The sequence below is a fragment of the Hemicordylus capensis genome, chromosome 4 (genome assembly GCF_027244095.1).
Source record: "Hemicordylus capensis ecotype Gifberg chromosome 4, rHemCap1.1.pri, whole genome shotgun sequence".
Lineage (NCBI taxonomy): Eukaryota > Metazoa > Chordata > Lepidosauria > Squamata > Cordylidae > Hemicordylus > Hemicordylus capensis.
Window position 1 is genome coordinate 84,599,437 of NC_069660.1, and position 23,450 is coordinate 84,622,886.

Below are 23,450 nucleotides of genomic sequence, written 5' to 3' on the forward strand. Positions count from 1 at the left end.
ATTTCAATTTGTAGATCTTTGTATTTTGTTATTTTTTCTATTTCTTTTTCTTCTATTCTGCTATCCCCTGGTATTGCTATGTCGATTATTTTTACTTGTTTTTCTTTCTTCTCGACTACAGTTATATCTGGTGTATTGTGTGGCAGATGTATGATGATGATGATGATTTTATTTAACATTTATACGCCACTGTTCCTCCAAGGAGCTCAGAGCAGTGTACATGCTTATTTTTATCTTCACAACAACCCTATGAGGTAGGTTAGGCTGAGAGGTACATGACTGGCATAGAGACACCCAGTGAGTATCATGGTTGAATGGGGATTCAAACTCTGGTATTCTCGGTCCTAGTCCAACACTCTATCCACTATGCTATGCTGGCTGGATGTGATGTCTTGGAGGCTGCCATCATGTTGTAGACTGGGTCCTTCAAGTCAGTCTCCAGTTGTTTTAAGTCCAGGCCTAGTACCTCCGCCATTTCCCTAATCTGGACATGATAGGCCTTTAGCTCTTCAGAGGATAAAGTAGACATGTTTGGTGGCACATCTGATGGTGGATCTGGATCAGAAGGGTGACTTGCCCCATCTGAAGCAGGTTCCGTGGATTTGGACAAATAATTACCTCCGCTGCTGTCCATTGGAGGCATTTTCTTTCCTTTTTGGCACTGATGGGCGCATAGGCGTTTTTACAGGTGGCTACACTGGTGCCTACGGAGTCTCTGGTGGAGGCTGCACAGGTGCAGGAGGCTACTCCGGTAGCACCGGGTGATATGTCATCTCAGCCATAGTCTGGAAAGCGGGGGACACAGTAGCAGTACTAGTGGTAGTCTTAGGTTGCGGTATATAGCCAACGATGGTTTTTGGCTGGTGCAAATTGACTTGTCCTCCAGCGGCCCAACAGAGGCCGTTGCAAAGCACACTCTGCCTTCCATATCTAGAACTCCACATATTCTTCGGGCAACACATTTGTTGGAGCGTGGTGAAAACCACAAGTATGTGTGATATGTCTGTGACCCTGCTGGCCAATCATGTTCTGTTGCAAGAGCCCCTGAGAGCTCACATACTGCACTGGTGACTTGCAAGCTAATGATGGAAGAGTAGATGTCGCAGGCGGCACCAATGGCAGAGAGAGCAGGCCGAAAGTTCTCGGCACTGAAGGACAAAAGGCGACATCGGACATATAGGCATCTTAGTCACAGCCGTAGTAATGCGCACAGGTGACATTGATGCTGTTTTTGGTGCAGTCACTGGAATCTCCTCAACATCCTGGTCGACATCGAGACCACTACTTGCAAAGTTGACCCCAAGGGGGTGCTGCTCGAAGAATCTAGAATAGCAAGTAGTGTAGTCGCAGTGCTAGGATCCAAGGAGACATCATCATCCCGAAGATGCTCAGTGGAAAAATTAGCAAAGTCCCCTTTGTCCAAAGGCTGCTGCTATAAGGGAGTCGATGGGAACTGCGCTGGCATTTGAGACGGAGACAACTGTACGACTCTCCTGGGTAGAGCAGCTTGAAACAGCGTTTATAGTAAGCCCTTCAACATGGTTGTTGATGTAATCGGTTCCGAAGGAGCAGTCGGTACCAACGTCAACATTGTGTCCGTAAAATAAAGATCAGCTGCAGTTGAGTCCGTGGTTGGTATTGTGGTCAATTTTGATGGCAAAGTTACCAATGCTGACCTCAAGGAGTGTTCCGTTAACATTGACGGAGCCACCGCCAATGTTGAAGGTGGGCTATAGCTTTGTAGTGCAGTCAGAGAAGACGTACTGCCCTTAGTTTTGGAACTGGTATGATGCTTCTTTCCCGATGGAGAATCCGCTTCCTCATCCAAGCAGTGCCTCCTCTTTTTGTTCTTATGTCTATGAGTCGACTTCGAGACCTCCTTCAGTCTCTTAAATATCAGCTCCATATCCCCTGCAGAGCTTTTAGACTACACTTTTGCTGTTCCCTGCATGCTCAGTGTTAACTCCGACATCGAGCCTGATCTCAACGTCAGAGTAAAGCGCTGCACAGAGTTGCCGGGCCTGATTTTTAAGTGGGGTTTTTTGGAGAAAGAGCAGCATATTTTGCAAGCTGCCAAGTTGTGCTGCTCACCTAAGCATAGCAAACGGGAGTCATGGTAATCTGTCAATGGTAATTTAGCCTGGCAGTCCACACAACTTTTAAACGTTTTCTTGGTCTCCATTGCCGTTTAAGTCACACCCCGAGGCAGCAGCCTTGAAGCGTTAAAAGAAAGTCCCCAAAAGCCAAATCCAATCCATTTTACATTGAAAGAGTCAAATGCAATCCAAAGTCAAATAGGAATAACAAAACTAATATATCATCTTTCCTTTTCAGTCAATTGAATCTTGTTGAACCGAGGAGCCAATGACAAGGTGTTGACGCTTTGGCAGTCAAACAGAAACCGAGAAAATGGCACCCCCTCAACTGCCGATTTCAACAGAAGCACGGAGCATGTGCAGGGCAGAGTGCGCATCATGAGGAGCTAGTCAATCTACCCACAAGGTTCCTGCACAAGTGCAGAACTCATTCCTTATAAATGCAACGGATCATGATCCATATCTTTGATTCGCACAAGTAGGAATCAAGCAAAGGGAGTCAGTATTTGTATGACTCTCTCAATTCTTTGTATTCAGCTTGCACACTAATCTAAAATTCAGGAAGAACACTGTCAAGAATGTAAAATGAAGAACTGCTCAGACTTCTCTGAAGTGGACAGGAGCTAAAAACCACCCAACTCCTCCACTGTTCACAAAGCCAAGGACAGGCACAGCAATGGCACTTCTTTGGCAATTACTAGAAGAGTTCTAGCAAGTGTCTCCCAAGAGGGAACTCTCCTCTGGCCCGACCATCAAAAAAATGTCACTGCTGTGCCCGCTCTTGGATTTGTGAGCAGTGAAGGAGCCAAGTACTTGGCTTCTGTCTCCATCTGCCTCTTATCATCCCTGGCCATCGCCACGTGTTGGGTGGAGGCCCTGGACATGTTGGGCTAGGCCCCTGCCCTCCTGACAGCTCCCTCCCAAGTTGTTTAGAATACTCTTTTCCGTGGTTTGAGGGTACCTGGGGGTTCCAACCCCCCATTTGAGAACCCCTGAGTTAAGATGTCCTTTGCAAGGACAGATCTAGGACCCTGCTTTGTTAGCTCTTCCACTCAGTCTCCAAGTAGGCAGCTGCAGTCAACCTGGGTCCAGGTGAAAGTTCAGTACATGAGACAGAAGATGCAGATAGTGTGCCAAGAGAAGGGTGGTTCTGCTGATTGTTGGACCAGGTCTGAAAACCAAGCCCTGCACACCACTAATCATCTCTGCATGACATTCCCTGATCTTTTGGACAGTTTTCATCAACTGCTTGTGGTGAGAAGCCATACAGAAGATAGTGGCCACTGAAGTGAAAGCGTGTCACCTCAACAGCCAGAGTGATGTATTGGATATGAAGCTAGGCAGTTTGGCAGAGGGATCCAGCTCTGAAAAGCCAAACTTCTCCACTACATTCTGGAAGGCTAACTGACTGAGGCTTTATTCAGTCAGGTCTACATCTTGGCAACTTAACCAGTTCATCTGTGTATTGTGTTCTCCTTTCACATATTCAGCAGACAGGGACAGAGGTGCTTTTCCACCCAAGAGAAAAAGAGTGGCAGATTCTTCCATTACCCAAATCCTAAAGTTGATACTGTGTGCCCTCTCCTCCACTGACCATCTGCCCTGAGTCACTAGACCACCACAATGGCCTCTTCAGCCAGAGGCTTGCATCAATGGTTAGCTATGTCATGCACTGATTCAAGAAGAATTGCCAAGAGGGCTGACAAGCATCACCACCCAAGAGAGCTTTTCTCTGCTGTTGAAATTCTGATCCTGGACCTTGTAGCCATTTGTGAGAGACCTGACATGTCCAACTGTGTGTTGACATCACCCTTTTGCATGTTTGGAAACTTTCTTTCATGACTTGACTAGGAACACCATCCCCTTTGCTGTGTCAACACTTCTGTGCCATGTCCAGCACACTGGTGTTAGATACTGAGTGTAGGACTCTGGGAGCTCTCCTGTGTGTTGATAATGAAGTCATGAGACAATGCATGTTTTCCTGTAGACCTAGCTGGCTCTGTGGTGGACTGGAGACTGGACTAACAGGTTGTTGACATAGGGATACATATGTATCCCTTTGGTCCACAGGTGTGCAACCAACAGGGCACTGCCAACAGACAAAAGAGTCCATTATATTGAAAATACTGCCCCCATGAGCAATCTCAGGTAGTTCCTGGAGGAGTGATTATATATGGATGAGTTTGAATCCGATTAGTCTTGTCGTGAGAATAGTGAGAGGAGCATCCCATTTCCAGATACACTCCTTCACTGTAGAAGAATTTACATTAAATTTAAAATCCACAGACCACCTTCTAATCAGACAAGCCCAGGCTTTCATTCTAGAAGTATGAAGTACTCCAAGGACAGCAGCAACATCTGTATGTTGATCTGTATTATGGCACTTTGCTCTGCATTCAGGCATACCAGGTTGGAAAAGCCATGCAAGGAGAACACTGGATGGGCCAGTTTAGCTTTCTGCACTAGACAAGAACTGGCAATAATATTCTGGATCCATACATGCAGACAAGCTAGATATTTTTACCTATGAATGCAGATTCAGATACAATCAAAGTGGAAACTAGCAAGTTTCTATTGTATTTGAGATCATAAAGTTAAATATTTCCCTTACCATACAGGTCCTGGAATTTGTTCCAATGAAGGAGTCTCTCAGCACCTGGGTGAGTTTGCTTTCCCGAAAAGGTGTATGTGGTTTATTCTGACCAAGAGCACGAATACATTCCTAAGGGGGCGAGGGAGAAAGTGACCAACATCTCTGCACAAAGTTCAGTGAATTAGCTAGCCAAGGATCCTAAATATCTAGAAGAGATAATTCAATTGAAAGCAATGGAACTTCTAAGCATTAAATAGGATTATATTGCAAGATTACACCGTAGTTAATAAAACATGCTGTGCTAGAATTACTGCACAGACTCAAGAGAAATCCTGTCCTAAGAAGCTTTCAGGAGAGCCTAATCACTTGCTGCACCCTTTAGGAGAGACCAAAAGCTTGCAAGGCTAATTGCCTAAAATAACAGACATTGCATGTTTTCTATATTCATTCTCATTATCCAGAGTGGTCCAAAGAGTAATATTTCTGTTTGATAGGACGGGGCCTTTGCTCTGCTTTATAGAGCCAAGTTAGAAAGAAGCCATTCTAGAGAGGTATGCATGCAAATGACATCACCACTAGGTAGTAACATCACAATTCATCTAAACCAGGAATTCTCACGGTTGGCTCCCCATATGTTATTGGACTTCAGTTCCCATAATCCCCAACCAAAGGCCAACAGGGCTGGGGATTATGGGAGCTGAGGTCCAATTATATCTGAGGACCCAATGTTGAGAATCCCTGATAAGCCATTAAACTAACATTTGATTCTTTAAGCCTTTTTCTAATGCCAGCAGGATGGTTATTATTACCAATTTAATCACATTAAAATGTGAAGAAATTCATTCATTCAGTTACAGAATATCATGAGCAAGTATAAGTAATTTTTACAGAGTCAGAATTGAAAAGCTTTAATATTAAATTTTCGCCCAATTCCCTACACAAGTTCAGCTAACACAACTCTAGTTCATTCTTGGCTTAGGATAAGAAAGCCAAGTTTAGGATCTCTTGAAAATAAGATGTCTAATACTTCAGCAACAATGTTTAACAAATAAAAAGACACACTCATATTCATTATTTTCTCAGCTTAAAATGTGTGTGTCCACATATTGGCACACTGAGGCTCTTCACATTTGAGGAAAAGCACAATATGCCCACAAACTTTAGTTTATCAAGTAGGTGATGCAGCAGAAACCACAGGGCATCTTTCAAGTGGGTGTTGCCGATATCCACCTTGTGTTTATTTGCAGAGGCAGATCATGATCCGTTATGGTACAGGAACCATTTTCTTATACCATTTTCTATGCAAACTGCTTTGAAAACTTTTGTTGTTGAAAAGCAGTATATAAGTAGTCATAATATTGTAAAAGGCACTGGTGTATATTTGCCCATAATAAAGGCATTACAATTTGACATTTGATATCTACCAGTCTGACACATGTATATGCAAGGCAGTTGCAACCTATAGCCCTTGATAGGTTTGATATGGCTTTTCATGTTAGCAACTGCCTGCACCAGATGATCCCTGGCAAATATTCACCCAGTCCTCTTATTCTACAAGTTTTCTGGACAGCTTAATTATTGTACACATGCAACTCTTAACAGGCAAGAACATTACACAGAACTAAAATGTGCTCAACCACCATTGATTCCTGTCCATTTCCCAATGACAACCAACAGTTCTCCTTTACAGCAATCTATTCAGTCTTCAAGATGACCAAGGTTAGGTTCTTGGAACCCTGGATGCTCTACACTAGAAAAGTATAGGCTAGAAGTAACATATAAAAAGGCATCATCCAGAATTATTCACATTAATAGGATCAGGATCATAGCCTTCTTGTTTGTGCCAGAGCATCACACACTATACTTTGAGTGGTAGTCAATTATTCTAGTACACATGCTAAGAAGACAAGCCCTACACATGACAGTGTCACTCTGTTGCCCACCATGCAGCCCCATGTGCCTTGGAGTGGCTTCATCCAAGTCTACTGAGCTGTGGAGCAGGAAGCAAGCAGCGCTAAGAGGTAGGCAAGAGTGCAGGCCTAAGCCATCACCAAGCCTTCCTGCTCTTGTCCAGGCATGCTACAAGCTCTTGCTGCCTGTGCCACTTGTGCTTTACCTTCAGAGCCAGTAGGCTCTTGTTTATTTCTGCTGCTTCCATCCGTGTTTGTCGATCAGCACTGGATGTATCTGCACCCCTCTCATTCCCAGCTAAGTCCACCAAGGAAAACTTGCCATGAAGCTTTCCTTTTCTGCGCAGAATAATTTGAAAGCAAGCATGGGAGCGCGAAGAACTGGAGTTTGCAAACGTATGTCCAGATGTCCTACAAAAGAGGCAACAGAAGCACTGTACAGCCTTTGTCCCAGAAAATACCAGAGTAGCTTGTTGAATCTGTACCTCATAGCACATAATCTCCAGGTTAGTCTTTCTACGGACCCTAGCCTTTGGTGTCTGCAGAAGCTCTAAAATCTTTAGAGCTTCTTTGCCCTGCACTGACTGAACAGCTTCATTTCATGGTTTCCAGTCACTTTCTCCTAAGCCTTGCCTCCTATCCATGAATCACCTTTTGCAACAATAAAAAAGCCAGAGTTTTAAACCAAAAGTGCCATAGAACCTCAGCCTAGCATACAAGAATGTCAGCTTAAAACATACAAGTGGAGCTCTGCTGGTGCAGAATTTGGATTTCCTCAGCACAGAGTTTCTCCTTCAGTACAAAAAAAAGTTTGAAGAATCTGCACCGTGGCTCCTCTAGTAAGATTTGTGGTATATATTGGGACTAGAAGCATAAAGGTCAGTGGCACTCTCCACCCTATCTCCCACTTTGTCTAAGATGAAGGTAAGGAAGAGAACATACTAAAAACAACAGAATTAGCTTCCCTTTCCCCAGCTATTTTGAGTCCTGAGACACTATCAAATCTGGTAGAGCAATATTGCCCTGTAAGTGAAATACTAAAGTCACAGCAGAGAGAGCCACCAACCTGCAGGCACTGCCTATATCAATCATTCGGATAACATCATCAGCACAGTTCACTTTAACTTCTTGTAGTCCAACCACCTGGACCTGCTGCTTGCCATCTTCCAACACTCGTAGCTTGGCTTTTTTGTTTAAGAGATCAAACAGCTAGATTTGGAAGAAGAAACAGATGTAGGAAGAGATAGTACTAGCAATCTCACATTTAATCAATGGCATTTAACTGAATTGTTTCAGCAGCTTTGTGGCACAACAAGCCTATTGAATAACTCAACTTAGAAATTTTTAACTCAATATGGGTGCCTTATACGGAATCATTATGGTCTAGAATTTGCCCCAATCTTGAAATTTTGTTGTGAAAAGCATTTGGTTCATCACCCTAGAATCAAAGCCTTATGCAATATTAATATAGAATCTATAGCAAGGCAATGTTTCTTCTTAGTGATTAGGGACAGTATTACCCCTACCATTTTGAATACATTCTTTCTATAAAAATCAGGAAAGAGGACAATATTCACGCCAACTGCTCAGATTCTAATTTAACTCAGTGGAATTACTCCATAATTTCAGTCTAAGCTTTCTAATTCAAGAAAAACACTGAGACCTTTTAAAGTGGTGGTTCTTTTCTATTTAGCGGGGGGAGAGCAACTGGCCCTATCCAGCCCCAGCACAGCATCCCTCCAGTGAATGTTGCTGGTATCTGCCTTATGTTTCTTTTAGATTATGAGCCCTTTGGGGTTGGGGGAACCATCGTATTTATGTATTTATTTTTCTATGTAAACCACTTTGTGAACTTTGGTTGAAGAGCAGTATATAAATATTCGTAGTAGTAACCCTGTAACGATCCCAAATTATGTACCAGTTAGCCACACCCCCTGGCACCAATGCATTCACTAGCCATGCCTCTCACTCTCATGTTCAGTGGTTGCTTGCAAAGGCAAGTGCTGGATGTGGGGAGAGTGCCTTCCCACGATTAAGAACTGTGGCTGCCTCATAATTGGTAACAATTGTCAATAGGTATATTCCATTCTTATATGAACATAACAGTCTTGCTGAATCAGTTCCAAAGCCCATCTAATCCAGCAGCCTTTTTCACACAGTGGCCCATCAGATGCCTCTGGGAAGCCCACAGGCAAGAGCTGAAGGCATGCCCTCTCTCCTGCTGTTGCTCTCCAGCAACTAGTAGTTAGAGGTATTCTATCTCTCCTGGAGGTAGCCTACAGCCATCAAGACTAGTAACTATTGATAGACCTGCCATCCCTTTTAAAGCCATCCAAGCTGGTAGCCATCACCATATCCCGTGGCAGAGAATTCCATAGATAATCAATTTTGTTGATCCTAAATTTCCTGGCAGTCAGTTCCATAGGATGACCTTTGGTTCTAGTGTTGTGAGAAAGGGAGAAAAATTTCTCTATCCACTCTCTTCATACCATGCATGATTGTATAGACCTCTATCACGTCTTCCCTCAGTCACCTTTTTTCCTAAATTAAAAAGCCTCAGGTGTTGTGATCCCTCATTAAGAAGGTGTTCTAGGCTCCTCATCATCTTGGTTGCCCTCTTCTGTACCTTTCCCAGTTCTACAATGTTCTCAAGATATGGTGACCAAAACTGTACACAGTGTTCCAGATGCGGCCACACCATAGATTTGTATAAGGGTATTACTATGATTTTTTTAAAATTTATTGTTTATATACCATCTGGTCTCTCTAGATCGTGAACATAATCCATATTACAATACAAACACACACACACTCACACCACTTTCACAGAATAGAACAGTTTAAAGTTAGTTTCAGTTAAAAGCCTGAGAAAACAGGCGTGTCTCAAGGGTCAATATTAATATTAGCGGTTTCACTTTCAATCCCCTTCTTAATGATCCCAAGCATGGAATTGGCATCTTTCACAGCTACCACACACTGAGTCGACATTTTCAATGAGCTGTCCACCACAACCCCAAGATCCCTCTCACTAACAGCTCAGTTGCCAACAGCTCAGATCCCATCATTGTATTTTATTTTATTTTAAATATATATATACCCAACCCCTCCAGTACACTACTGCTCAGGGTGGCTCACAACAATAAAATAGGTACAATGTAAAAGTAATAAAATTAACCAAATTAAGTAAAGTTAAGAGTCAGGTTAAAATAACAATCAGAATTAAGTTTCAAACTAAAAGTTATTTTAAAAGTTAAAAATTGAGAATTGTATAAACTAAAAACCCAAGAACCTAACAGATGTAACCAAAGATGGAGCATTAAAGAGCCTCTTTAAAAATGTGTTTTTAGTTTTTTAAAAGACACTGAGGGAAGGAGCATGGCAACGCTCTTCAGGGACGGCATTCCAAACTGGAGCAGCCACAACCAAAAAGGTGTGTATGTGAAGTTGGGATTTTTTGCCCCAATATGCATCACTTTACACTTGTTAACAATGAACTATATTTGCCAACTTGTTGCTCACTCCCCCAGTTTGGAAAGATCCTTTTGGAGCTCCTCACAATCCGTTTTGGATTTCACTGCCTAAATAGTTTAGTGTCATCTGCAAGTTTGGCCACCTCACTGCTTACCCCAACTTCTAGATCATTCATGAATAAAATAAAGAGCACTGGTCCTAGTACAGATTTCTGAGGGACCTCACTTCTTACTTCCCTCCATTGTGAAAACTGTCCATTAATTCCTACCCTGTTTCCTGTCCTTCAACCAGTTACCAATCCACTCATGAACCTGTTCCCTTATTCCAGGACTACAAAGTTTGCTCAAGAGCCTTTGAGGAATTTTATCAACTTTGTATACTGTGTCAACTGGATCACCTTTATCCACATGCCAGTTGATACTCTCAAAGAACTCCAGAAGGTGGCAAGGCAAGATTTACCTTTGCAGAAGCCATGCTGGTTCTCCTTCAGCTAGGTCTATTCTTCGATATGTTTAACAATTTTGTCCTTAAGTACACTTTCCATCAATTTACCTGGAACAGACATTAAGCTAGCCAACCTGTAATTTCCTGAATCCCCCCAGATCCCTTTTGAAAATTGGTGTTACATTGGCTACTTTCCAGTCCTCTGGTACAGAGCCTGATTTTAGGAATAAGTTATGTTATATATTTTTGCTAGGAGACCAGCAATTGTACAACTGAGTTATTTAAGAACTCTCAGATGGATGCTATCTGGCAATTTATTAATTTTTCAAGACAGTTTAGATCATCATCCCTTTACCTCAATTTGACTCAGTTCTTTAGCCTCCATCCCTGAAAAGCTCAGTTCAGATGCAGGTATACACTTAGAATCCTCTGCCATGAAGACAGATGCAAAGAATTCATTCAGCTTCTCTGCAATCTCCATATCCTCCTCATTTTACTCCTTTGACATTTAACAGTCCAGTCTCATCCCTGGCAGCTTTCCTGCTTTTGGTGTATTTAGAAAAGGTTTTGATTATTCCCCTTGACTGAATGTTCCTCAAGCTTTCTTCACATCTTTTATAATCTCCTTGCATTTCTTTTGCCAGAGTTTGTGTTTCTTTCTGTTCTCTTCATTTGGGCAGCACTTCAATTTTCTGAGGGAAGTCTTCTTGTCTTTTACAGCTTCCTTGATTCTACTTGTTAGCCACAATGGCATCCTTGTGGACTTGGTGGTACCCTTCTTTCTTTTCTGTATACATTCTAACTGAGCTTCTATTATTGAGGTTTTAAATAAAATCCATGCATTCTGGAGCAAAATTTATTATAGGGAAGCCTTCTTCCCAATGTAAACACACCTTGTTTGGTTTGCTTAGTTACCAAAATACCCAATACAAGACCATGCAACTGTGTCACTATAGATAACACTTGGCTATTTAAAGAGTTTCAAAGGCCTCCACAAGTGTTAGAGGCTACATAAATCATGGTACAAAGCTGCATCCCCACGTCACATTTCCACCATTAATGGACCAGGATCCAAAGCAGCATACAAAGATAGGATTCACATATGACAACCACTGCCAATATACCCGAATCTAGACAAAAAATTAACAATAGATTCACAGGCCCTACTATCACTACATCATCTACACATAAACCAACTCTTTCATACACTCCATTGGGAACCAAGAATGTTCCCAATAGAGAAACATCCTCTATTGTGAGATATGGAAAGTGCTGAAATATATGAGTGCCTTACCTTTCCATTATATATTTCAAAGAAGGTCACATATACTTCCAGACCTTGAGCCTTGTACCGTGGCTGGTTCTGAAGGAGGAAGACATCCTGTGCTGATAGGGGAAAGAATGTTACAAGACAGAAACCATCCTTCCTCACTCCATAGCATCATGTGGTCTAATCCCCTTTGCCTAAGCTCTTCCACAGCTTGCAATCTGCTTATTTAAAAGCTCTTTCATCCCCATTGAATCACTTGACATGAATGTTCCAACTGAGTTAATTGCTAGTATTCTCATCTAAACTATGGTTTGCAGCAAGACAGGAAGGGCTTGACATAGATCTCTGCATCCTCCCCCCACTTGTTAGAAAGGTTCAGATGAAGATAGTACATACATGCAAAAGCATATATTCCTTTGGAGGCCTTCTGCACTTTTCCAGAGAAATCTCCTCCCATGGTCTAAAGAGAGAACATATATTAGGAGGCAAGGTCTCAGCAGTTACAGAGAATCCCATTGTTGATGCCTCATAGTACTTCTATGCAGCTTCCATTATTTGAAAATATAGGAACTCAATATAACATCTCATTTTAAACAAACCGCATCATCTCCGACAAACTGAATATGCACATCAGTGGAGTGATAACGAGTGTGTCTACAAATCTTATATATGGCTCAGAAGTCTATCTTGCAACACAGACAAACATGCTTTAAGACTTAGTTACTACCACACTACTGTAATAGCACCTCTGGAAGGGATGATAGAAAATTAAGACTCATCCCCCACCAGAACAGCTAAGAATCTTCTTAGTTGAGGGACTCTTCACTTATTCCTTGACCCTCCCAAACCTGTATCTAGTGAGAGACTGAGAGCAGGCCTCGGGCATGCACATGCCCTCTTCAGTTCCCCTCACTACAGACAGATCCCATATATAAGACAGATTTCCCTGACCTATAAGCAGCAACCTTCCAGAGAGGCAAGGGATGGCACACACAAGGGAAGCATGCACTTCTAATCTCATCCCAGAGGCCAAGTAACAAATGAGTAGTCTTTGGGCTTGAATCTGAATCATCATCACTTTGCCGTCTTACTGCAAAATGAAACACAAATACTGCTAGTGTAAAATGCAAACCATTACTTGCATTAAACAAACCTAAAATTCCGATACTTGCTCATCAATAAAGGCCAACAACCTGTAAACAAACCTCTAGGAATAGTTTAATATGGAATAAACCAAAGATCGCTTAGCAAAACCAAAGTTTAAAGACAGACACTTACATGGGTTTTTCCACTGCCAGTCTGACCATAGGCAAAACATGTAGCCTTCCCTCCCTCAAAGATGGTCTGTACAAGTGGTCTAGCAGCAAACCTGGGTATGCATAATGGCATGTGGTTTCATTGGTTAATTCATATTTTGCATCACAGTACAAGTGCACTTACAGAATCCAAATTCCTATGAACGCTACCTTCGGGGGGTGGGGTGTTTGCAATTCATGGTTTTCTTAATAAAAGTTGATGAGAATAAGTGTCAGAGATCTGATGATCACAAATGCATATGAGGTTTAAGTAAGTAATAGCTTCAGCAGAAGCTCAAAAGCTACCTTTCTATATTAAGAAAATGTCCGAGCCCTTCTTGTAGCAGAGAAGACATGTACTTATGGGCAAGCACTTATTTTTATTATGTGGCCAAAAACCACATCAGTGGCCATATCTATTCCCCAGGGACAAAGCAGATACAATCAGATTGGGGCTCCAAAATAAGGGAGAAAGGTTCTTCTGTCCACCCATACTCTTAATCCCCTTCCTTCAGAGCAGCATAGCCTTTTATCTGATCTCAAGTACTCCCATGAGAGATCTACTCCGATTACTGGAGGATCAAGAACGCAGGAAAAATTACTTTGAAAAGTTGAAAAGGCACTCTTCTTCCAAAAACAAAAAAAACAAAAAACAAAAAAAAACTTCCAGGGAGCTTTAGCTGACAAATCCATTGTAGTTATGAGAGCTTTTCAGTATTGCTCAGACTGCTGTCACTTCCTGTCTATTACTACAAATATATTTTACATCATCAGGCGGTATAAAAATATGATTGATTGATTGATTTATCAAAGTGTAACCAGAAGCCTCTTACACACTTAGATGCAGAGTTCAAACATTACACCAAACCATGGTTAAAGAAGCTTCACTATAGGTTAGTGTGATGTCAAACATGTCTTGTGTTCAGTCAAGAAACCAGAAACCATAGTTTGAAGCCAGTTTGCAAGCCATGGTTTGGTGCAATGTCTGAAAGTGTGGAAACTGGAACACAAAATGTAATGTTCTGCAATAATTCTCAGGTCCAATTTAGATGCATCACATCTCAAGTTTAGCATCCTCAAAAAACCCTTACCCACACAGAAGCTCCATGCAGCAGGTGCCACACAAATTCTTATTTCCTTGGACTATAACCCTACTCAGACATATTATACATGTGCACAGTTTTCTGCATGAAGAAACATGTATGTGTGTGAATGAGTGTAAATAGATTCATTTTAATAATGAACCTGGGTGCAGGTTCTTTTAAGTACAAAGTGCAGGCAGAAAACTTACTACTGTATGTGCATTCATCATGTATACAGAACTGTATGTGCATACTCTGTACACAGATTGTATGTTCATTGAAAAAAGGTATGAAAAGGGCTTCTGTGTAGTATGTGCATGCCAGTGAAACCACCACCTGGACCAAAGATATAAATGTAAATGCATGTAAATGCTGCCTGCATATGGGTGAGGCAGGAACCTTTTAAAACTGCAGCACCGGCTGCATGGAGAACTGTAGCCCATTCAAGTCTTTTTAGCTGTGCTAGCATGTCAGCATGCTGTAGTGGTTAGAGTGTTGGACTAGGACCAGGGAGATGAGAGTTCGAATCCCCACTCAGCCATGAAACTCACTGGGTGACTCTCAGCCAGTCACTTTTTTCTCAGTCTAACCTACCTCATAGGGTTTTGTGAAAACAAACATAACCTTTACACTGCTCTGGTCTCCTTGAAGGAAGCGTGGGATATAAATGTAAGTAAAAGTAAAAATATGCAAGAAGCATCACATGAAAGATGACCCTCTGTACCTTCTCTAAAGTCTGTAAATTATTACTATTCTGCACTGTTCATTAGGCCTGTGCAATTATTTGGCTCAAAATAGCTGAAGCTGAATAATGTGTATAGCTCCCTTGGCACCACACAGAAGCAAGTGTTCCCAATGCGTACCTCTGCACACCACCTGGTTCTGTAACTGGAAAGGACTCTGCTTCCCAGTGTCGCCAACCTGACTTCCAAGATGGGCTAGAATGTAGCAGGATTCCCTTGCCCTTTAAGGGGCACTCAGAACCAGTAGAGAGTCAGTTACAGGTTCCTGCATAGAGCTGTGCATTGGGAACACTCGCCTCTGCACAGTGCCAGCAGGGCTGTACCCATAATTCAGCTTCAACTACTCTGAGCTGAACAACTGCACAGGCCTATTGTTCACTGCCAAAAGGAGGAAAGACATGCATTACCAATAGACCATTTCATTGGAAGCTTTTTCATCAAATGAGAAGTCAAATCGGAAAGGTTGGTTTTCAAGGTATTTCGTCAGATCCACCTTCACCTTTGGCTCATGCACTAGGATGCTGTTCTTGCTGACAACAGTGATTATATCACATTCCTTCTTTCCAAGTTCTGTTTAGGAGAAAAAAGTAGTTTGCCGCATCAAGTAGGGCCTAGTGAACTCTGCAAACATTCCAAATCATGACAATACAAATATGGAAGGCAAAAGTCATGCATGACTGCAGCTGCAGAAATTTAATGATTTAGCACATGATTTTATTAGGTGAAATTGTGATACTATAAGGGAAGCACTGAAGCAGACATCAAGAGTCATCTGGCACAGGGTGCTAAAGAAAGAACTTAAGAATTAAGATAGAGAGCACTGGCATGTTGCACCTCATCCTTCCTAGAGGCCCAAAAGATCTCGATTAAGGCGTCTACTAGCTTTGAACATAACCTTCCCCACTCCCCAGTTTGACCATACTACTTGACAGTCTGTAGTTTTGTATTAATTTTCTTCAGCAACTGACTGACAGTTATCAAAGTCTGGCATAATGTTAACAGTTACAAGATCTTCACAAAACACAATATGAGGAATAGCATTGGACTGACCTCTCAAGTGCTAAACTCTGCAGATACCACCTTACCTTGTTTATTTAAGGGCCGTTTCCTTACACAGACACAAATTCTATGCTCTTCAATCTTAAAAAAAAAACCAAAAACCAATAAGACCAGAAGCAATGGCATCCAAATTCCCCTTCTTTAGCAAAAACCACAAGACATAATCATAACAAGATTACTATGGCACTACTAATCAGAAGAGAGTTGCAGAGATTATGAAAAAGTTAAACATATGGTGCCCTCACATGTCCTCTCAGCATTCCTTTCATTCCCTTCCAGCCAGCATCAGGCACCTCTGGTTCCGATGAACACCACACCCTGCAACCCACATGCCAGAAACAGAAGTTACTGCACCGGGAGGGCTGGCTACCCACCCACCAGGCAACACCAGAGGGTTGTTACAAATGCATCAGAGCATTTGATGCAAAGCCCTACCAGTTATCTGCTTAACATTATATTGCACATTCTTTGATACTATTACAACCCTTTGGGGTATACAATATACATGAGCAAGCAGACTTCAATAATTCCAGATAGTGGACAGGATCCTGACTAAGTTAGTCATGATTAAGCACCACTGAAATAGAGACATGACTAATTAAAAGGTTTAATTTCAACAACACTTAATCATGACTAACTTGGCCTGGATGCTGCTCAATTGCTTAAAGTCCAAAGAGTTGCATTTATATGAAGACTGCTACTAGGCTAGAAGATATTCAAGATAACAGCATAGCCAGCTAGTTGCAAATATTTACTTACTGGGTCATTCATCGATATTGGCCGGCAATCAATAGTGGCTCTATACTCCTTAACCATGCGTGCAAATTCCCAGTTTGGGCAACTACTGTCAAATTCCTAAAAAGTAATAAATTACATTGTTGCAATTGCAAGAACCAAGGGCATTGGCTTTTAGTCCAAAGAGCACATAGCACCATCAATAGAGAAATAAAATACAGGGAGTGCCAAATACCAAATCTGAGCAAGAGAAAGCACCACATGATTTCCCTTATGCATTTATTCCACCATTATTAATGCTTCACTATTACTATGTTCACATTCTGTAGCATTTTGTCTCCTGTAACCCAATCAAGTTGTGCAAGGCCAAAGGACAACCCGATGAAGCTTTATTTGAAACAGGAAGAGAGAAAATAATCTTGAGGTGTTAACTTTTAACTAATACTATATCTTCTCTATTACCTGGGCCTGATTGTAGCCTTGATCTTTATAAGACCTATACTAGTAATAAATCCCATCTTCTTGGTCACTATAAGAAACCCTACCTACTCAAGAGGATTTTTGAAGTATACTTTCTACATGAGGGCCTTTCACAAGTAAAGGTAGGAATACAGATAGGTAATTTATGTTTAATACTTTTAACTTTAACACAACCAATTCAATCAATGAAGGAAAAAATAATTAACATGTTGCTTATTTCATCAGATACAGAATACTAATGAATACTGAAATTTTGCATGTCATCCAAAACAGATAGGGACATCTTGCATCAGGTGTTAACTGAACAAAGCACTAAGCATCAAATCCCTAGATGATGTTACCTGTGCTCGCTTGTTTCTTAATTCAGAGAATTGGGCTCTTTTCTCTTCTCTTTTGCTTTTCATTTTTTCCATCTCTTTCACAAGGTTAGATTTTCTCCGCACTAGGGGAAGCAAAAGTGCCATCACCAGTACAGAAATATTGCCACAATGTTTTGGAGAGTTATTCTCCCCATAGGTCTCCTAGAGAGACAGTCCTAAATAATTCAAGAGATTACCCTTACATATCTCTACAGTCATGGTTGATTTCTAAAAAGAAGTTCCACCTGACTGTTTCAGAGGGAGTGTAGAGAAAACAAGGCCTCCTCTTTTGGCCTGGCTCGGACCAACTACTATTTGGCTATTCTGCTCCCAGAACAGTTTCCTCCAGTGCCCATGTCATCTGGTCATTGTGCAAGAGGTGGTACGTGCATATTCTCCCCTTTTGCATAGGGTCTCTTAAATTGATAGCCATTATTTGATTATAAACCTTCCCATTCATAGAGAGGCAATATATACATGCAGCAAACTTAAAGGGGAGGGTTCAGGTTCAAGCCTGTCTAGAAATCACCCATCAACACTAAATGCACACACATTGGCTGCCGTTACTCTGTGGTGAGCAAAGAACATCCACAGACATGCTCAACGCTATTTCATATGTCACAGAGCAAAGCCTTTTTTCAAACCTAGTTGCAGGGTTGAGCTCCAGCTCAAATTAACCACCACACTCCACAATATTTGTCAACTCAATCAAGAGGATGATTGTAGAAGCTTTCTGCAAAACTAAACATCCACATCAAGCTAACAGTTTTCCATATCTTGAATCTGTTAACCAGATTGCTTAATTACTGCAGCCACAGATTTACATGATATATAAATATCACAGCTGGGAGACAATCTACAGACATTAAAGGGATGCAGTATTTGCCATTGGATTAAAAGGATTATGAAGCAAAGCTGGCAGCTAGTCTTCTACCTTGACTTGCAGAGGAAACAATTCTGAGAGCTGATGGAGGTTCTTCTGTCATTTCATTGCAATTTGATTGTATGTTACATCTGTCAGCTGAATAACTATTCCTAGATCGAGCTCGTACCACTGTTGGGATAGAAATATAGCAGTTAAAAGCAGTATCCAAGCAACACAAACACAGAGAGACATTTAAGGTGCTCAAGCAGGAAGGCTTCTTTTTATTATGTTTTCATCAATATAACTGTGTATTCCACGTCAGTGATACAGAAAGGTAAAAGTAGTTGTGCTATGTCAGTTTGATCCTGGGATCTGTAAAGCAGTGGGCACACAATATATGCACAAGTCCACTCACAGGTACATTTTTATACTGGCGAGAGTCCCCAAGATCTCCTAGATCTTGGACTAGAGAGTTTCATTTCCCCATCTACCAAGCCTTTTTAAGGCTTAATGCTTAGCAGTTCAAGCCCCGCCACCCACCTCACTCAACTTGGAGCTAAAGGAGGATGATAAGGGCTTGCCCTTGCAGTTGCTCTGGGCATCATAGATGTTTGAGCACCCCACCCCTTTGGTAAAGAAGTAGGATTGGTGACAGCTGCAAGTTTTGTCTAGCTATCATCACCAGCCAAAGATGCAGTTTGTTTGTTTGTGGGCAGGCTGGATTTATTCCAACTCACCAGGAAGAGCAGAATGACTTCGTGCTGGTACAGAAGCAGGGGATTCTACCTCCATTTCATTTTCCAGAGGGCTGTTTTGCGATTCTGCTATTACAGACATCTTGCTAGTTTGGAATCTCAATGCTAAGGAAGCAAGGGAAAAGTGTTGCCAATGGCCAATTAAACAGATAGGAACATTTATTTGGAAAACAAGTAAAACGAGTGAGAAACCTAGGACATGGAGTTAATTTCTATATGTTCTTGCAGCTGCATGTTCCATTTTTTGCACTTGTCCTCCTGTATTCTATAATCTGACTTAATTTTTCAAAAGACACTGACTGCATAGGGCTTTTTAGAACTATCATAACTGGCTGGTGATCAGTATGTTTTGTTTCCTATTATAAAAATCATAAAATATTGGGACACTTAGACATCAGCATGTCTTCTCCCTTGTACATTAATAAAAGCATGTTTCTGAAATAACTTTATCAGCCACCCCATAACAACTGTTCTCTGACAACTCACAATGATAGAATAAAGCATACAATTAAACACACATTAAAAACCAAAACAAAACATTTTTTAAAAGCCTGGGTAAACATAAAGGTCTTCACCTGGCCTCTAAAAGAACACAGTGATGTTGCCAGGAGAGCCTTACTGGGGAGGCTATTCCCTAAATGGGGTTCCACCACTGAAAAGGCCCTCTCCCTAGTAGCCATCCACCTCACTTCATTTGATGGGGGCACTTGGAGCAGGTTCCTACTGTCTGGGTAGGGATGTAGGAGGCAAGGCACTCTTTCAGGTAACCTGGATCCAAGTCATTTAGGACTTTAAAAGTTAAAATCAGCATTTTTAATTGGGCCCAGAAATGTAGTCCAGGGAAAAGGACTTCAGAAATTGCCGAAGGCGATGAAGCACTGCTTCTCAACACTGATCAATTATATCATAATGACAAGATCTTTCTGTTTATTTATAAGATGTACTGCCTTCACATAATTCAGAGAAGCATAAACACTCAGAAAAACCTATATTTGTTGTGATGCAGAGAAACTAAGCTTTTTTTTTCCAATGAGTTCTAGCCCTCATGAATGCAGAGACTCCTGAAGTTATTACAGTCTGTTAACAGTGAGCAAGTATAGTAGTATTAAATCTCCACTGTAGCATTACTGTTGTGACAAAAGCACACTTCTCCAAGCCCAGACTTCAGCAGAGGAAAGAGGCCTAACCACAGCACAGGATGGGCTAACGCTGCCCAAGCTGTGGGTGGAAATGGCCATACAGAATTTCTGGAAATAAAAATAGGTTGGGTATATACAGAAGAACCAAGTTGTAGAGCTCATTTACTAGGACTCTCATGTTTTGCAGTTACCAGTCACCTGCTACATACCACTACTCAAAATCAGATGCAACCTGAGAGTTCATTTTCAATACACAGAAATCATAATAATTACAGCCAAATGGTTGTTTTTACCTTCTCTTGGAGCAGGAATTTTTGAGAGAGTTGTTCTGCGACTTTGTCTCTGAAATTTAAAAATGTGGATGTGAACATCTACAGACTTGCAATATATCCATCTGCAACATTTGCAGAGTAACTTCAATCAGAATTGATAAATTATTAACTATAATCTTCAACTGTTACAGATAGAGCATAAATGGAATCTTAACCTAGGAACCTCGAAGTGCAAACAATACATTAATTTGCCTTTATGTCCCTCAAGTAAGGATCATAGTAAATGTTATGACAACTTAATGGAGGAATTTGATAACTAGGTGAAAATAGTGTTAGTTAGGAGAGGCGATTTCAATGGAGGTGTAAAAAGTGTTGGGTGCCAGGGGAAAAGGCATGCTTACCATAAGGCATTTTGTACCATAAGGCTAATTAAGAATGGAATTATACATATATTGGCAATACAGGTTTTCACAACAAAAGGATATACCCAATAGCTACCCCAAAAATGATCACATTTAGGTTCTATCTATGCAACGCTCTTTACACACACAAAAGGTGCAGATTGGCAAAAGAATATATTCAGATTATGCTTTCATCATCTTGGAATAGATACAGAAACCAGTGATGCATAAAAGATCCGACAGTAACTTAGTAGCAGTTGGTTGCAGAACACAGACACAGCAGACGAAAAGGGAACTAGGTTTTAAATGTCTCCCAAATTATGGTAGTATTTGCTGTAATGGAACTTTGGGAGAGGAAAAACTATTTTGCATGTTCACAAATACTGGTCTCTGGAGGTGAGGGGAATGTTTTTAAAAGATAGGAAGAATCAAGACAAATATCAGATTGGTAATTCAGAACAGCAATACCAACTTTGGTGGAAGGAAACTTAGGAAGTGGCTGGAGATCACCAAGAATAAATTGAAATTAAAAGATTTACTTTTTAAGTTATTCAAAATGTGTTTTGAAAAGAGACAGTATAAGTAACTTGCTAGGTTGCTAGCCTTATGACTATAAAACTAACCCAGCAATTAAACAGGGAGGGGCAGTTATGTGTTAGCTATTGAAGGGAAGATCAAATAAAATTCTTTACTACTATGAAAGACATATCAGGTAATCCTATATCACAAGACAATATTCAGCTCTTGAAAATTTAAGTATACCCACAGTTGTCAGAAATGTATAAACATGTTGTAGACATCCATCGCAATATGATAGTTTGTGAACCTATAAGCAGCTTTCTCTTTCTTCCTTGACTGGTTCACATGGCAGCAGAACAGAATTGTAGCCCCCTACATTGCTGGATTTACTTATCATATTGTGTAGTAACGCAGACCATTCATATTTATAGATGGAAGCAAAATTTACCTCAATTTCAAAACAAGGTAAGGATGTTTCTATTGTACAATGACACTGACCATTCTCTTTATTAAATGTGGACTGCAAGATTTTGTCATCTACTGTACCGAATATTAGCAGAGGTGCTGAACTTAGTTATAAGCAATTGTTACAGGCTACAGCTAGAATCCTACACACACTTACCAGGAAGTAAGCTCCATTGAGCTCAACAGGACTTACTTCCAAGTAAACATGGTTAGGACTGCACAGCATACCTTATCTCAGGAAGAGTTGTCAGCTCCAGGAGAATATTGAAAAGGGCACCAATAGAATTAATTGGACACAGAATGATATTGTGTTGATATGATGGGGTTTTGGTATGATTACTTTTTAAAGTGCTTCAGTTTGGTGTCAGTTTTATTAATATGGACCTACAGTATCTGCAGTGTAGAACGTGAACCACAAGAACTGTAGCATGCAGACTGCTATTAAGAGTTTGAACTGAAGAGAGGTAAGAAAATGGTGCCCTCCTCACCACTGGCAATTAGTGCACACATATTCAACAATAACCTATCTGCATACACAGATGGCTGATTTTATTACTACATTTGTGTGTAATTATTAGATGGCTGTATATTGAACAGAGATGTGAAGGCCCAGAAGAAGAAAAACTCAGAAAAGTTCAGGAAAAAATTGTTTTTCCATTCCACCCCCACCCACCCCAAGTTCAGAGATGAAGGGGTTTTTTTGGTAAAAACCTCTTATGAAATACAGGTTAATAGAGGCAAGCATGAAACAGCAAACTGTATGTACATTGCAAAAATCACACATTAAATCTGAAGTCATGTTAAACATTCAATAGGTTTGGGGATGTTGCTCAAACAAGAATAAGAGGAAGAACTTCATAATCACCTACCTGTGTTATTACATTCTCCCGGACAGGAAAGCTCTCTTTTCCATCAACAGCTACTGGTGTTGAAAACAGCTCTGGATTTATTGCTACCACATCATCAAGGTCAATCTGGAAAGAAAAAAAATAAGTGAATGGAGAGCCTGACATATACTTAAGCATTAGCTTCAAATAGATAATCTATCCAAGCCAATTATTTGTTTGGCATGACAAGTTTAAAGGATGAGCAGTACATCAACAGCACCCAGGAGCTGATATTCAAGATATTAAAACAAGCTGTTCCCTGTTACCATCCAAGTCCCACACTCTTCCATGAAAGGCACTGTACTCCAGAAGACAGTGGCAAAGCCCATTTGTCACAAATGCTTTAATCTCTATCAGCTAATCTTAGTACATCCCAGTCATTCCCAGATTTCTGCTGTAAGAGAGCCCCCAAGCAGTTATTGCTTACTAAAATAAACTCAAAAGAGTGACACACCAAAACATTAAATGTTCACTGTTTAATCCAACACCCAGCTATTAGCTTGGATTTCTCCCTCTTGGTTTTGTACATGTGCAGAGATAGAGTGAATAAGGGATGTCTTCTCACTCCAGTGCTTGACCTTAGCGTGACATCATAATCCTATTGCTAGTG

The 23,450-nt window shown here is 41.0% G+C and overlaps 1 protein-coding gene across 8 annotated transcripts in view; it reads right to left on the reverse strand.

The window, feature by feature from the left end:
• KIF2C (kinesin family member 2C) overlaps nucleotides 1-23,450 on the reverse strand; it is a 40,430-nt gene that overhangs the window by 9,104 nt on the left and 7,876 nt on the right. For 7 of the 8 annotated variants that reach the window (XM_053244314.1, XM_053244316.1, XM_053244315.1 and 4 more), the window contains exons 3-16: nucleotides 22,823-22,927; nucleotides 20,590-20,638; nucleotides 19,140-19,262; nucleotides 18,472-18,591; nucleotides 17,520-17,620; nucleotides 16,723-16,818; nucleotides 15,990-16,044; nucleotides 15,312-15,474; nucleotides 13,063-13,153; nucleotides 12,181-12,244; nucleotides 11,809-11,900; nucleotides 7,666-7,808; nucleotides 6,806-7,010; nucleotides 4,708-4,818 (exon numbers count right to left, since the gene is read on the reverse strand). In XM_053244314.1, the coding sequence (XP_053100289.1) occupies nucleotides 4,708-4,818; nucleotides 6,806-7,010; nucleotides 7,666-7,808; nucleotides 11,809-11,900; nucleotides 12,181-12,244; nucleotides 13,063-13,153; nucleotides 15,312-15,474; nucleotides 15,990-16,044; nucleotides 16,723-16,818; nucleotides 17,520-17,620; nucleotides 18,472-18,591; nucleotides 19,140-19,262; nucleotides 20,590-20,638; nucleotides 22,823-22,927 (1,518 nt within the window). Of the gene's footprint in view, nucleotides 1-4,707; nucleotides 4,819-6,805; nucleotides 7,011-7,665; nucleotides 7,809-11,808; nucleotides 11,901-12,180; nucleotides 12,245-13,062; nucleotides 13,154-15,311; nucleotides 15,475-15,989; nucleotides 16,045-16,722; nucleotides 16,819-17,519; nucleotides 17,621-18,471; nucleotides 18,592-19,139; nucleotides 19,263-20,589; nucleotides 20,639-22,822; nucleotides 22,928-23,294; nucleotides 23,431-23,450 lie in introns of those variants that run through there. The other variant, XM_053244317.1, reaches the window with a different exon arrangement.